At 45.7% G+C, this 14696-nt stretch overlaps 1 protein-coding gene across 1 annotated transcript; it reads right to left on the bottom strand.

Moving 5' to 3' along the window:
* Window positions 1-4172: 4172 nt before the first annotated feature.
* Window positions 4173-5826, bottom strand: LOC124695257 (coniferyl alcohol acyltransferase-like). Its single transcript, XM_047228126.1, has one exon. It carries the CDS (start codon window positions 5753-5755, stop codon window positions 4331-4333), a length of 1425 nt encoding a protein of 474 aa, XP_047084082.1. The 5' UTR covers window positions 5756-5826; the 3' UTR covers window positions 4173-4330.
* Between the last annotated feature and the right edge of the window lie 8870 nt (window positions 5827-14696).

Below are 14696 nucleotides of genomic sequence, written 5' to 3'. Positions count from 1 at the left end.
ATAGCTAGGTCTGAAAAATTCATTTTGATTTATAGGAGCATATGAATTTGTTATGTGAAAATATATTTTGAAGTGTAAAAAAATTTAGAAATAAAATTTTACATGTAACATCTAGATATTTTATGTTCGTACATACGTTTTCAGAATTGTTTTTATTTTTTCGTGTCTCCTTAAAAAGACAAATTTTGATGCTACAACACGATTATGTACATGATATTTTTTTTATCTTTTTTTGTACATGCCACGTAAAATGTTTTTTTTTCACGAAAAAACGTCACAATATACACCATAAATTTTATGTCGAATTATTTAACATTTTTAAAATTATTTTTTATTATTTTGCATAATGGGTGCAAATGCTCCTATGAGCCAAAACGCCTCATCCGGCCTGAGAGGGCCAAAGGTTCCCTGAAAAAACCGAGCAGATGCTCCCGCAACCGAACTCGCATCGACCTTTACAAAGGCAAATCTATTCGCCGCCAATTAGCGTGCTTTAAGAGAGCAAGCTAATGGGATGAGCTGGGCCACGGCCCATTTATTCTAACTGTTTTGGTTCTTCCGCTTTTACGAGCTCTTGGTCGGTTTTTTGTGTTTTTCTTCTAGTTCATGGTTCTTCCTAATTTTCTCTAGTTTTTCTTTTTCTATTTTTCTCTTTTTCTGAATTTTTTAACATTTTTTTAAACATGAGCAATAAAAATTTGAACAAATTTTATTTCTAAGCAAAAAAAGGAACAAAAAAAATTTGAGCAAAAAACATTTTGAACAATTTTTTTTATTTATGAACAAAATTATTTTTGAAAAAAATGTACATTTTTTTAAAATAATTTTAGTTTGAACCTTTTTCAAATGTGATTAGTTTTTTTTGCTAAAAAAACCTGAAGTTTTTCGGAATAGAAAATCAAAATAAAAAAGAGAAAAAGAGAAATTTGGGAAAAGTTTACCTAGGCCGGCCCACCAGAGAGCAAACGTGGCTGAGTGTGCATGCGGCGGTTAATCCCTCACACAGTGAAGCTTCCTATAGGCGCCCCCTTTACAAACCGCAGTGTCAACGAATTGAGAGGCCACGGCGGTGCTGCGCGGGTGACGATGAACGCTGGCTCACACCCCGTGGGTCGTGTTGAGTAACATAATGTATAGGCATAGGTCCTCATGTTTTTTTAGCGTTGTATCTGTAATTGTACATATGTCCGCTTATATATACATGAGCAGCCGGCCTTATTGATGCTGCGCAATCTCCAATAACTCTTCTACATGGTATCAGAGAACCTTCGGGTCCTGACCTAGCCACCGCCATCCTCTCCCCTTGGGCGCCACCGCTCCCAACCCTAGCCGCCGCCCCTCTCCACCCCCGGGCGCCGCCGGCCCCCCATCTCCCACCGCCGCCTCTCCCCACCCCAACCCTAGCCCTAGCCGCTTCCGCCTCCTACCACCACCACCGCTTCCGCCATGGAGCGCTTCGACTCCTCCGGCTCTGGTTTCAACTCCTCCGGCTCCGGCAGCAGCAACCCCTTCGCCGGCCCCTCCGTCGCCGTCATCCGCGACATTCCCATTGCCGAGCGCGTGCCGGTGAAGCTCTCCACCACCGCTGCCAACTTCTTCCCGTGGAAGACGTACTTCGGGCTACTGTTCCGCGAGTATGATCTCCTCGATCACGTCGATGGCACCATCGACCTCCTCGCCATGCCGCACGACCCCGAGTGGCTCGCCATCGATGCCACCATCATCCGCTGGTTCTACCAGACCGTCTCCAACGACATCTTTCGCACCGTCGTCCGCGACGGCGACTCCGATCAAGATTGCCGACCAGCACTCCGCCGTGAACACGACGGCCAGCGGGAATATAACAACGTCGGTTACATCCCGACGATGAGCTTCAGCGTTCTTGGCTACGAGTGGTAGAGCGACTACCACCCGAATGACTACCAGTCCGCCTGGTTGATCCCAGCCGGAAACCGGACGACCCTCTCCCGGCGGTCACCCAACGCTCCACGTTCCGGCAGGGTGTCCCAACGATGATCCCTCTCGCTCCGAGGGCCGTGTTCGTAGGGATGGCAATGGGTACCCATCACCCGCGTACCCGTCGGGTAAAAACCCAATAGGAGTACGGGTATGGGATAAAATATTACCCATGGGTTTGTAAATGGTAAAATATTATACCCATCGGGTAGAGTGGGTATGGGTATGGGATCGTGGAACCCATACCCACGTACCCATTTACCCATCTAAATTTCACAAGTGAGCTGCTATAATATTCTAAAGTGCTTAATTTTACTCCTAATCACGTCTTCATGTTGCTAGGGTTGAACCTCACGCTTCTCAGGTCACAGTCCTTGGTAGGTTAGTGATGATTAGAGCCCTATTATGATCACTTCACCTCATGCCATATTTTTTAATTAATTTGATATGTTTTAAGCATGGGTATTTTTTACCCACGGGTATCCATTAACCCTGCCGGGTGACGGGTATGGGAAAAACTTGTACCCGTTGGCTGGTATGGGTACGGGTGATGGGTACGATTGAAGACGATGGGTATGGGTATGGGATGGATCTACCCGTACCCATACCCTGCGGGTGCCATCCCTACGTGTTCGAGACAAAATGGAGTACTACTTGTTACTGTACGTGTTGGGTGTACCATCTGCGCGTGTATTACAGAAACGGATTGATCCGCCTGGCCTCGTTACCGTCCTCTCCTCAGGGCATCTCCAGCGGCGCGACGCAAACGGATGTTGAGCGACCGTTTGTGTCCGCCATGACCGAAAATGCGTCGTGCACCCTCTCCAGCGGCGCGACGCAAAGTGACCGGGCCGTCCGCAGAGACGCAAACTTGGCCCAAATATGCGCCAAGTTTGCGTCTCGGCGGACGCTGCGCGGACGCGCAAAGTGACCGCTTGGTCCTGGCACGGGCCCGCCTGGCAGCGTCACAACTGCTTCGTCTTCGGCGGCATTACTTGCGGGCGGCGAGCCGCAGCCTTTGCGGGGCCGCGTTAATGGCGTGCCTCGGCTTCCGCGAGCGTGCGCAGCTAGTAGACGTGCGCAGCTAGCAGACGCAGTGTCGATGTGTCTTCTCCGCCGATCGCGGCGGCAGGCGTCGCTCGGCCGGCCTGCGGCTGCCTCGCGTGCCACACGTAGTAATGGCGATGCCCCGCGTGGCGCGGCCGTCGCCCTGCCTCCGACCTATATAAACAGGGGCGCCAACATCTCATCTCCTCCACACTAAACCCTAGCCGCCGCTGCCGTAGCGCCACTCAGTAGATCCACCATGAGCAGCGCCGGGCGCGGCCAGGCTGCCGCGCCTCCACCTCCACCTTCACCTCCCACTCCACCTCCCCTGGCCTCGAGCTTCGACGACGGGTTCGACTCCGACGACAGCACCGACCTCCTTCACCCGGTCGGGGACGCCGCGGACCTGGGCCGGAGCGGAGAAGGAAGCGAGGAGGAGCGGGCGGCCCATGCGGCCGTCGACGCCGAGCCGGAACAGCGCAGGCTGGCGGCGGCCGCTGCAGCCGAGGACTCGACTCGGAGATTTCATGGTCATCCGATGACCCTGATGCGCCGACGCCGGAGGAGAAGGCGGCGGAGCAGCGGGCCCTCGTCGAGTCTTTCGAGACGCTCAAGGACGAGGCCGCCAACGCGAGGCTGGAGCAGGCACTGCAAGAGGACGCGGCGGCGCACCGAGCCATAGCGGCCGCGCGGAGGCGGCGGAGAAGCGAGCCACGGAGCGACGCAACGACGGTGCCGGCCCGTCAGGACCCAAGTAGTCTAGGTCTTGTATAGTTTTTATGTACTTTCTATGTTTGGTTTTCATATGAATCAATCGCTCGTGGTAGAAAACCAAAGGAATTGTATGAAGATCAAATTATGTTGCAATTCAAAAATGGGTCGCCCCGATGGGAGCACACCCAGACGCAAACGGACGCGCGGTCAAAATATATCCGCTGGGCGACGCAAACGGACGCTGCCGACCACTTTTGAGAGTCTGAAATGCGTCGCGCCGCTAGAGATGCCCTCATCTATCGGTGCGACGCGCGCGCCGAAGCAAGGCCCCGCTCCCGTGGCCCGCTGCTTGCTCCGATGGCACGCGCGGCGAGTGAACCATTCCTTCAATGTAAATCCAATAATACGATTTTATATGGCATACATCACATATTTTATTACCAAAAAATGATCAAAGTAGTACATAGTAGCTTGGGTATAGAGAACGGACAAATGGAGACCGGGCTACATGTAGCTCTTTATTTTGAAAAAATCAAAAATCATACTTTTAAGTTTCAAAAAATTCTAAAAATCATACTTTTAAGCAGTAGTCGGTGTAGATGGAAGAAGCGTTTCAAAGACGAGATTTGGACTTGTGGTGCCTTGAAAGGCCGAGATACTCCGCCGTGAGAGGCTTGAAGATGCCGTCAGAGTCGAGCGCCGCCGCGAGCCGTGGCCATATGTATGCGCTGAGAAGCCAGGAGCCGTCGCCTCCTGGCCGCGCTCCAACGGAGAGGTACCCCGAGCAGAGCCTCCCATATTCGCACATGGGCAGGGCGAGCGTCGCCTCGCCGAAGCCAAAGTCGGTGTCGAACGGGAACGAGGCGAACACCGTCTGATTCACCGTGGGGGTGCCGAGCCCAAGGACGCCCTTCTCCATGACGTGCTCCGGTTTGTGCTCCTCCACCCAGTCCACAAGCTCCTGGAGATACGTGTCGTAGTCTATGGCCGTGATCGTGTCGCGCACCCTCGCCGCCACCTCCGCCAGCGGCTCCCGCAGGATGTCGTCCACGGCGGCGTCAGCGAGGGCGTAGGCCGTGACGTTGCCGAAGTAGTTGCGCAGCGCGGGGACGAGCGCGGGCGCCTTGACCCGCCGCCGAGCGTCCACCATCCACCCCATGCAGCAGCGCCCTTCCGGCACGCGGGACGACGCGGCCACGACGGCGGCCAGGGCCTTCCACAGGTACGCAGACACCGCCTGGACGCGCGACGCCCGCTGGTTGCTGCTGGTGCTCGCCTCTTCGCGTAGCTTGGTGATGTCGCTTGCCTCGATGTAGTAGATGCGCTCCACGAAGCTGGCGTCGGCTGTCAGGGCGTTCACCATCCGGCGGTCGTCGTACGTGGCGAACATACCGTCGAGGCCGGCGCTGTATGCCGGCGGGTCGCGGGGACGGAACACCGATCGGTCGTGGTTGACGGCAAGGGTGTCGGGCATCCTCCCCGTCCGCGCCAGCTCCGACCACATGCTTAGGAACATGCCGGAGGCTGGGCCGTCGCATACAAGGTTGTTCGTGCCCCACACCACGGAGAAGCCGCCGCAGGCGAAGGACAAAATCTGCACCGAAAGGGTGACGCCTTCGTGGTACGGCAGCATCATCTTCTTGAGGGACTCCTCGGCGATGCCATAGTCCAGGCTCCCTAAGGCGACATTCACTTCTCCGACGACCAGCTCTGCCCCCTGGTTCTCGCAGTGCAGCTCGGGGAGGCCAGAGCTCGCATTGATTACGATGCGGCCAGTAAGAGGGTAGAACTTGTTAAGCAAAGAGGGCAGGTCGGCCTCGAAGGTGGCCACGATGGCCTCAAAGTCGCCCTTCTTTGGAAGCTTGGGGTAGAGGCACACCATGCTGGCCTGCACGTTGTCGGGGTAAAGGTCAAGGTTGGAGAAGGTGACCACGCGCTGCTCAGGCTGAATGGACGGGTCGGAGGCGCGGACAAGGCGGCGGCTCAACACAACGATGGCGAGGTCGCCGGAGCCGGCACCAGCGTCTACAGGCGCCATATTGAGATGTTGAGTCTAGCTATAGCAACAATGCAACAAAATATTTTCAAGGTTGCTAGCTAGCTAGTCGATGGATAACACATAGTCACTGGCTATATATATATATATATATATAGAGAGAGAGAGAGAGAGAGAAGGGGCTGCCACGAACGCAGATTTCGTGCTCCCGAGCTCCAGTGCTCCTGCTTAGTTCAAAAAATTCAAAACCATATCTGTGAGTTTTTAAAAAAAATTGAAAAAAAAAATCGGATGTAGTTCATGAATTATCCCACAAACGTGTAAAATATCAATTCCAAATACTTTGTATTCTGAACTGTAAAAAAATAACAAAAATGTAGATCTGTAGAAGTATGTTTCAAATCCCCAAATTATCAGATTTGTCATTTTTGTGTAGCCCACAATACAAAGAATTTCAAGTCACGATTTTACATGCTTGTGGAATACAACACTAATTATGTGCATAATTATTTTCATATTTTTTAAAAATTTGTAAACCATAATTTTAAATTTATTTGAACGACGAGAGCACTGGTGCTCAGGAGCAAATGATACTTTCCGGGGCTGCCACGCCCTTTTACACTGTACTATCACTCACATCGTGTATTTACTCTATTGTCTCTCCCATTATTCCTGGGCCTGCTACTCATGTCGTGTATTTACTCTATTGTCTCTGCCATTATTCTTGGACCTTGATGGGAGACACAAATGGCCACCATGACCCTCTCCTCTTGAAAATGACCTGCCACCGAGAATGTATCCTATGCAGCCATTCATTTGGTGAAAAAATGCTTGGCCTTTGCTCATGTTTTATACTTGCATGGTCCATCTAGAGTTCTAGACTCTAGCGAGACTCTTATTCCACCGCCTTCCTGTCATGACGTGTTAGTATATGAAATTCTGATCATTTGTAATCGTTCCTTATTGAACATTATTCCTTGTGCTTGTGTTGATCCCTGGCCTCAGCTAGTAATTGTATCTTGGTGGTGAGCCATTCTCGGTCTGTTGTTGTCATGCAGGTGATTGGCAAGACAAGATTGTTCAACCAGTTGTAGTCGGACACGACGCTGCAGCGGTACATGGAGAAGGGGAGTTGGAAGCTGCCCTGGTTGTGATAACGTTTCTCTTATTGTGCGTACATAGCTAAACAAGATTAGTAGTGATCCAGGGGCAGCAGATTGACGTAATGTGCATGCATAGTTGATCCATTTGCTGGTGTTGACCATTGCCTACTGATCTGGAAACCTGGCAAGATTCAGAGTTCGATGGTTCTGGTTTAGATTCATAGTTTTAGTCTGCCATGATCACTTCATTTAAATACCGACACGCGATTTTATTGATAGAACATAATCAAAGTAAATTCTATTATCACAACAGGGCAATGCTATTTTCTTTAGAATAACTACATCCTAAATAGAATATATGTTAGTTCACAGTTGACATTATGCTAGTTTTTTTAACGATTTCACTTCTAACCAAGCTGATAATTTGCACTACATATATCATGAAAACCATATTGATTGCAAGGATTAAATGTAATTGGTCTTATGGAAACTTTACTTTCTCCTGTAGTTTGTAGTACCAATTTTCTTAGAAAGTTTTTGCTAAGTTTGTTCATAGTATTGGTAATAAACATCTTAATAATGTATTTTCTGCTATCTGCAGTTTCCGCTTGGATTGGTGCATGTGGAGGTGATGAGGCTCGGCATCAAAGACATGGGCTGGCCTTGGTTACAACCTCTACGATGGTTTGCACCTTTGGTATATATCTGGCTCCCTTGTGCTCTTTGTTACCATGATCATGGTGTTGTGGCTATGTTATGCTCTTGTCATTGAGTTGATGACATGTATTTGGTATTTGTGGTGGTAATGGCTAACTGGGCATCTAGATTTCTAAATTATGTTGTTAAGAATCCGAAATTTTGTATTGGTTGATGTTTTGGTGCTACCATTCTTGGTATAAGCCAATGAAGTTGATGTTTTTGTGTTAGCGGCCTCAAATTGTTGTTACATGGTTATTAGAGGTCTTCTTTGCTGGGTGGATGTTGTCGTAGGTTCTTGTTATGTACACTTTTTTTTGTTGCAGATTGTGTTATAATCTGTGGTTTGTGCTACTGCTATTAGATGTTGCTGGGATCTTCAGTTGTTGTTTACACGTACTTAAGTCGAGACTGCTTGCTGCTAGAGGAAACATATAGCATTTATTAGACAATGTATGTTTCAATGCTTGTCAATGTTTATATTTAGGGAAGTAGCTGAGCTAGCCTAGTGAAACAATTTTACTTGCCTTCCCTTTATTACTTCAAGTCGCCAGGTTATACCTAAAATAAGTGTTGCTTGCTTACTTACGATGCCTAAAATCATTATTGCTTGATTACTAGGAGATCTAAGAAAGGCACTGGAGTTAGTCACTTAATCCACTGTTGTGATCTTTATCAAACTTATCCCTCTTTTTATGTATGTGCAATATCAACATAGTAAAGCATTCGATTTTCCTCAGTATGCACCTGTAAAGCGAGGATGACAATCACAGAAACCTTGTACTAAGAGGAAGAGATGATTCAAGAGACAGAAGCCAAACTAGCCAAGGAAAGCATGTATGCTTCTTGCCAGGTATTCAAAACTTTGTATAAACAAAAGGAAGTTCATGGCATTTATAATGTCAATTGTCCCGTAGAGGATAGCTTCTTCTTACTAGTGCACAATAATGTGTACCTGATGATATCTATTGGTTTTACATGATTGTAGCTAGCCACTACGGGAGAGCGCAGATGTGCCGACAGTCGTCGTGTGTGCCGACGGCCAAATATCGGGGCCGTCGGCACAGAAGCCTCCGGACCGCGGCGATAAGGATGGCCGTCGGTGTTAAAATGGCCGTCGGTACAGGCCGGTTGTGCCGACGGTCACGTTCTGGCCGTCGGCACAGGACTAGTCTGACCGTCTGCACAACATTTTTTTCCTTTTTTTTCACTACGGACCTGTGCCGACGGTTATACCGTCGGCATAGCTTTTTTCTATTTCTGCACGACAGTCTTAAAAAAACATAACTAAATCATTCTAATTGAGAAAAATAAGTATAATATATCAAATTTTGCAGAAAAACAAGATCTATCATAGAAAAATATAAAAAATGGAATATTTCAAATACCTAAACAAATCTTCTTAGAAATGAGCTATAATGTTCGAGGTTTCATGGCTTTCACACACGCCAAAAATGAAATATTGTCGCTCGTGGGTCGGATTAGAAATGCGCGTCCGGGGTCTTACTTCCCATCCTAGGGTCCACACACGTGCCAAATATGATCTTGTTTCGGCAAACTATGCCATGCCGAGGCCGTTTCCCACCTCATTTCCCCTGAAATTCATAGAACTCCCTACGTGATAGCCCTTTTCGTGAAGGATTTTTCGAAATAATTGTCGTATCCCAGTTTTAACAAACGGAATAATTACTATGACATATAAAATGACGTCACGCGGCTCCGTGAGATTTTTGGACTTCGTTTAAATTGCCATCTGGCCAAAACAGGACCCCCGGGGCATGCGGTATCGCCGTACCGGGCGTGCGGGTGCACGCATTCACGAACAAACTAAACGGACAAAAATTAGCACATATAATGATGCGTCGTTCAACTAAAAACAATTTTGTCGGAATTTCTGGAGCGACGGATAGTTCACCCCTAGTTCAAATCCGGTCAGTTTCCAGCGAATTCGGCGGGACACCGCCGGAAGCCGCATGGGTTCCCAAAAATCTAACGCGTGCACATGTCATCTGATAGGTGGTGCGTAGGTGGTCTACTATCATCACACGGAGGTTTCACGTCATACTAAAATGCGCCCCATGTAGCTGCTTCACAAATAAAAATTGTTTGGGCACGCTAAAAATGAAAAGATGGTTGTCCGTGGGTCGGATTAGAAATCCGTGTCCGGGGTCTTGCTTCCCATCCTAGGGTCCACACACATGCCAAATATGACATTGTTTCGGCTAACTATGCCATGTCGAGGCCGTTTTCCACCTCATTTTCGATAAAGTCACTCAAATTTAAACTAGAGGTACTTGATCTAATGCTCATGATTTTTGGGTAAGTTAACTTTGTAGGTTCAAAAGATGATATGGATATCATATTTGTATTCCTCTCATTTTTCGATCAATTTAGACATATTATTTGCCAAATTCGCATTTACTGATATTAATTATTCCATATTAAATAAAAAGACAAAAAAAATCATTTAATTGTTTTTCAAATTCTATATTATTATTATTTATATATATATATTCATTGTTGTTTACTTAAGTAATTGTTTAGAATTAAAAAATATAGAGGTGTGATATCACTGTCAAAGGGTTAATATGATAGATATGGTAATATTAACATTAAGGTGTCATTTCTTTCATGGAAGCTCATCCGAAGAGAACCAAGAAGTTAATCGTGCCGGGGTGGGAGTAGTGTGAGGATGGGTGACCAACTGGGAAGTTTGACCACAAGTGCAATTTGACCACAAGTGCAATTTGACCTAAGATTAAGTGTACTAAGTGTGATTGTGAAAGATTAACAAGTAAAAAAGTAGAAGAAGAAAAGTGAAAAAAATAAAATAAAAATTATTTTTTTCAAAAAAAAAATTTGAATATTTTTTCGAAAATAATTTTAAAATACTATGCCGACGGTTTTACAGTCGGCACAACAATCTGTGCCGACGGCCAGTCTGTGCCGACGGTGATTGGGCAGTCCCCGACCAGAACTATGCCGACGATGCTACGCCGACGGTCACCATCGGCATAGCCTGTGCCGATGGCCTTCTGGGCTGTGCCGACGGCTGGCGGCCGTCAGCGTACTCCATCTCTCCCGTAGTGAGCTGATGTGCACGTACTTATCTTGCTTGGTTGCTTGGAATGTAAATCTATCCCCTTTTCATTTCTTTTCGTTTTGTGAATCTAAGCAGGACGTCGCTAGGAGTTGCGGCTGTTGCACCTTTACTTCGAGGAGCAGGATGGCTCGATCTGATTGTTTGTTGTAGCGCAAGAGTTACTGGTGTGTGGTCCTCGCTGCCCGGTTTCACTGTCGGCGAATCCGTTGCCACCAGCCGTGCCGTTGCTGATGTTGTTGGAGAGGATGTCGATGCCAGCGTCCTGCTCCTCAGCCATATTCTTCCAGACGCAGGTAGAGATTCCATGATTGGTTCTTTGGACATAGGCATACCTTGCGCTATTCTACCCATGTACTTGTGTTTACTGATTTTCTGGATATTAAATGTACAAAAACGTAAGAAGCTGTTGAATTTTTTTGTGTTCCATCCCTTACAAACCAGATGATTATTTATGTGCTTAACTTGTGTTCAATATGCATGTACACTAGGTTGTGTTATCTTGTATACCATAATTTGCAATTCCTGGCAATTATTTCTTGCAGGTTTCACGACCTTCCCGATCTGCTATTCTTACACTCACTTGTAAGCTTATCTTCACTCTGTATGGTATCAACAGGGCGTTGGGCTCTCAAGGATCATGCTCCATCCTTCAGCCTTTAGGTTAAAAGAACTCGACTCGCTCTCTCCGACATCAAATCTCGAAAAAATGGTGTACATAAAGCTATTTTGTCTCCTCGTTAACATGTGTATTATAGTATCTTCCTAGATAAATAATTGATTAAGATGTTATAACTTATAATAGCTACATCTTAAATGGAATATATGCCAATTCAACACCTGACATTGTGCTGGCTTATTTGGGGTTTCACTTCTAACCAAACTGGTAATCTGGTACCACATATATTATGGAAACCATTTTGGTTACAAGGATGAAATGTAACTTCTCTTATTTAAACTTCATTGTGCCGATTGATTCTTCTTTGATGTGTAGTTTGCAGTACCAGACAATTTTAGCTAAGTTTGTTCATTGTGCTATGTTTTCAATGCAATAAATAGTATTGGAAATGAACATCTTACTAATGTAGTTTATTCTATCTGCGGCTTCTGCTTGGCCTGGTGCATGAGGCAGTGATGCGGCTTGGCGTTGAAGACACGCTGGCCAACCTTAGATACAAAACTATACAGTGAGCTCCTTGCTCACCGACATGATCTTTGGCTCCCTTGCGTTCTTCGTTACCACGATCATGGTGGTGTGGCTTTGTTATGTTCTAGTCATTGAGGTGATGACCTGTATTTGAAACTTGTGGTAATGGCCATCTGGGCATCTAGCTTTCTAAATTATGTTGTTAAGAATCTGATATATTGCCTTGGTTATTAGATGCCTTGATTCTAGTATTCTTTAAGCCAAGGAACTTGATGATTTTGTGTTAGTAGCCTCAACTTGCTGTTACATGCTTATTGGAGTTCTTTGTTGGGTGGAGGTTGACATAGGTTCTTGTTAGCCGGTGTAGATTGTATTATGAGTGCAGAGTTGAGAATCTGTGGTTTGTGTTGCTTCTACTAGATGTAGCTGGGGATCTTGAGTTGTTATTTACACATGCTTAATTTGAACCTGCTTGCAGCAGGTATATGTTCCGGTGCTTGTAATGTTCCTGTTTAGGGAGGGAGCTGAGCTAGCCTAGTGAAACGATTTGATTTGCTTTCCCTCTATTATTTCAAGTCGCCAAGTTATACCTAAAATCAGTGTTGCTTGCTTGCTTACTTGTGATTCCTCAAATCATTGTAGAATAGAACCTTAATTGTTTTTCAATTTTGTAGAATAGAACCTTAATTTTTTTTAGTTTTCAAGTGGGACCTTGCATAATCAAAACCATGAATTTACATCTGGGTAATGAATCTTATTTCTTTTTTTTCTAGCACATGTTTATGCACCTAGCTTTGTAGATCTGAAATAAGCACTATATATTGTTGTCAGATTGAGTTATGAGTCCATCTTTTACGCCATGGTTAGTGAATGAATTCTTTAATGGTTCCTTGTCGTATATTTCAGCAGCTATACCGAAATAATAAATTTTGCAATGTTTCTTTTTCTCACACCTCTATTTGCTCCTTTTGCTCAACCAAGTCCCGTCATGTGCACCTAGCTGGAGTAGGAAGCAGCTAACTGAAACTAATGGCAGACATGTCTTCTCGCCCTTTCTAGGGCTTGGCAGCCGCGAATGAGCCCCTTCTTTCTTTTTCAGGATTTGGCCCTCTTACTATTGGCATTGACTTCAAGGTAGATTGTCGGCGTGGTCCATTGTGTGCTGGAATTTGGGATTTTCCTTGTGGGGTTATGCCTATACTAAGTCCAAACTTGGTCCTTGGTTTTTCCCATTTTCTTTTCTAACTGTTGCAGTATAATCATCTTTACAGTGGCTACGGTTGTGAATGACTTCTCGTGCGATTGCCTAGAGGCGACAATCCATTTTAAGATTTGATACTAATTCAAGAAGCTAGATGTGTTGTGTTTTGCTTGCTTTTTGCCAGATGATGGTGACTAGCTTCTTATGTTTTGCTTGATGCGGCTCAATGTGTGAGATCACCAGATCATGTACGCTTGCTCTTTTCAGTTATAAGACGCACCAAGAGATCATATATTCATGTACAGGAGTGCAAAAAATGCTTGGCTTTGTTTTGCTCATGTTTTATTTTTTGCATGGTCTAGACTCCAGTGGGACTCTTATTTCACTGCCTTCCAATCATGACGTGTTTGTATATGAAAGTATGAACATTTTTTATTGCCGCTTATTTAATTAACATGCCTTGTGCTTGTGCAGCCTTTCTTAGTCTGTTGCTGTACTGCAGGTGATTAGCGAGCCAAGCTTGTTTGACTAGCTATAGTCGGACGCGACGCTGCATCGGACTGTCGCGGCTCTCTTGCAGGGGAGAAGTGGATGCATGTGGCCCTGATGCGACATCAGAGGGAGAGGAAAATTGGAGCTGGAAGTTGCCCTGGAGGGAGCCACAACTACATGTTCCGGCTTGCCGGACATAATTTTTTCTACCTGTGCTTGGTCTTTGATATCATTAGATGTGATAATGCTTCTCTTATCTGAGTATACAAACTAGTAATGTGCATGCATAGCTGAGCAAGATTAGTAGTAGTCCAGAGGAAGAATGGACGTAATGTGCATGGGTAGTTGATTAATCTGCTGGTGCTGGCCATTGCTCATCCGGAAACCTGAAAAGATTCGGAGTGCGATGGTTCAGGTTTTCGTTCATAGTTTTAGTCTGCCGTGATCACTTCACTTAAATCCTGACACAAGACTTGGTTAATGGAACGGAATCAAAGTAAATTCTGTTATTAGAACACACATAGCTATTTTCTTTAGAATAGCTGCACCTTAATAGAATATATATGTCAGTTCAACATTTGGCATTATGCTAGCTTTTCTGGCGATTTCACTTCTGACGAAGCTGTTAATCTCGACTATATATCATGAAAACCATGTGTTTGCAAGGATGAAATGTAATTGGATTCAGCATTGATTTGTAGTTTGTAGTACCACTTCACTTTGACAGTTTTGGCTAAGTTTGTTCATTACGCTATGTCTTCTATGCAATCGATAGTATTGGTAATGAACATCTTAATAATGTATTTTTTGCTATCTGCATGTTCCGCCGCTTGGCCTGGTGCATGCGGAGGTGATGTGGCTCCGCGTTGAAGACACGTGGGCTGGTCTGGGCTACAACCTCTACGGTGAGCTCATGATTCACCCCTTTGATCGCTAGCTCTCTTGTGCTCTCTGTTACCGCGATCATGGTGTTGTGGGTATGTTATGCTCTATTCGTCGAGTTGATGACATGTATTTGGAATTTGTGGTGGTAATGGCTATATGCACATCTAGATTTCTAAATTATGTTGGTAAGAATCAGATATCGTGTCTGGGTTATTAGATGTCTTGGTTCTAGTATTCTTGGTAAGCTAATGACAGTTGATGGTTTTGTGTTAGTTGCCTCATCTTGTTGTTACATTTTTATTATAGGTCTTCTTTGGTGGGTGGATGTTGACATAGTCTCTTGTTTTGTACAGTTTTCT

Source organism: Lolium rigidum, chromosome 1 (assembly GCF_022539505.1).
Source record: "Lolium rigidum isolate FL_2022 chromosome 1, APGP_CSIRO_Lrig_0.1, whole genome shotgun sequence".
In the NCBI taxonomy this organism is placed as follows: domain Eukaryota; kingdom Viridiplantae; phylum Streptophyta; class Magnoliopsida; order Poales; family Poaceae; genus Lolium; species Lolium rigidum.
This window is presented reverse-complemented; position numbering and strand designations above follow the sequence as displayed.

Coding starts and splice junctions, on each gene's coding strand:
- LOC124695257 (XM_047228126.1), bottom strand. CDS start 5,755: ATGGCGCCTGTAGACGCTGGTGCCGGCTCCGGCGACCTCGCCATCGTT.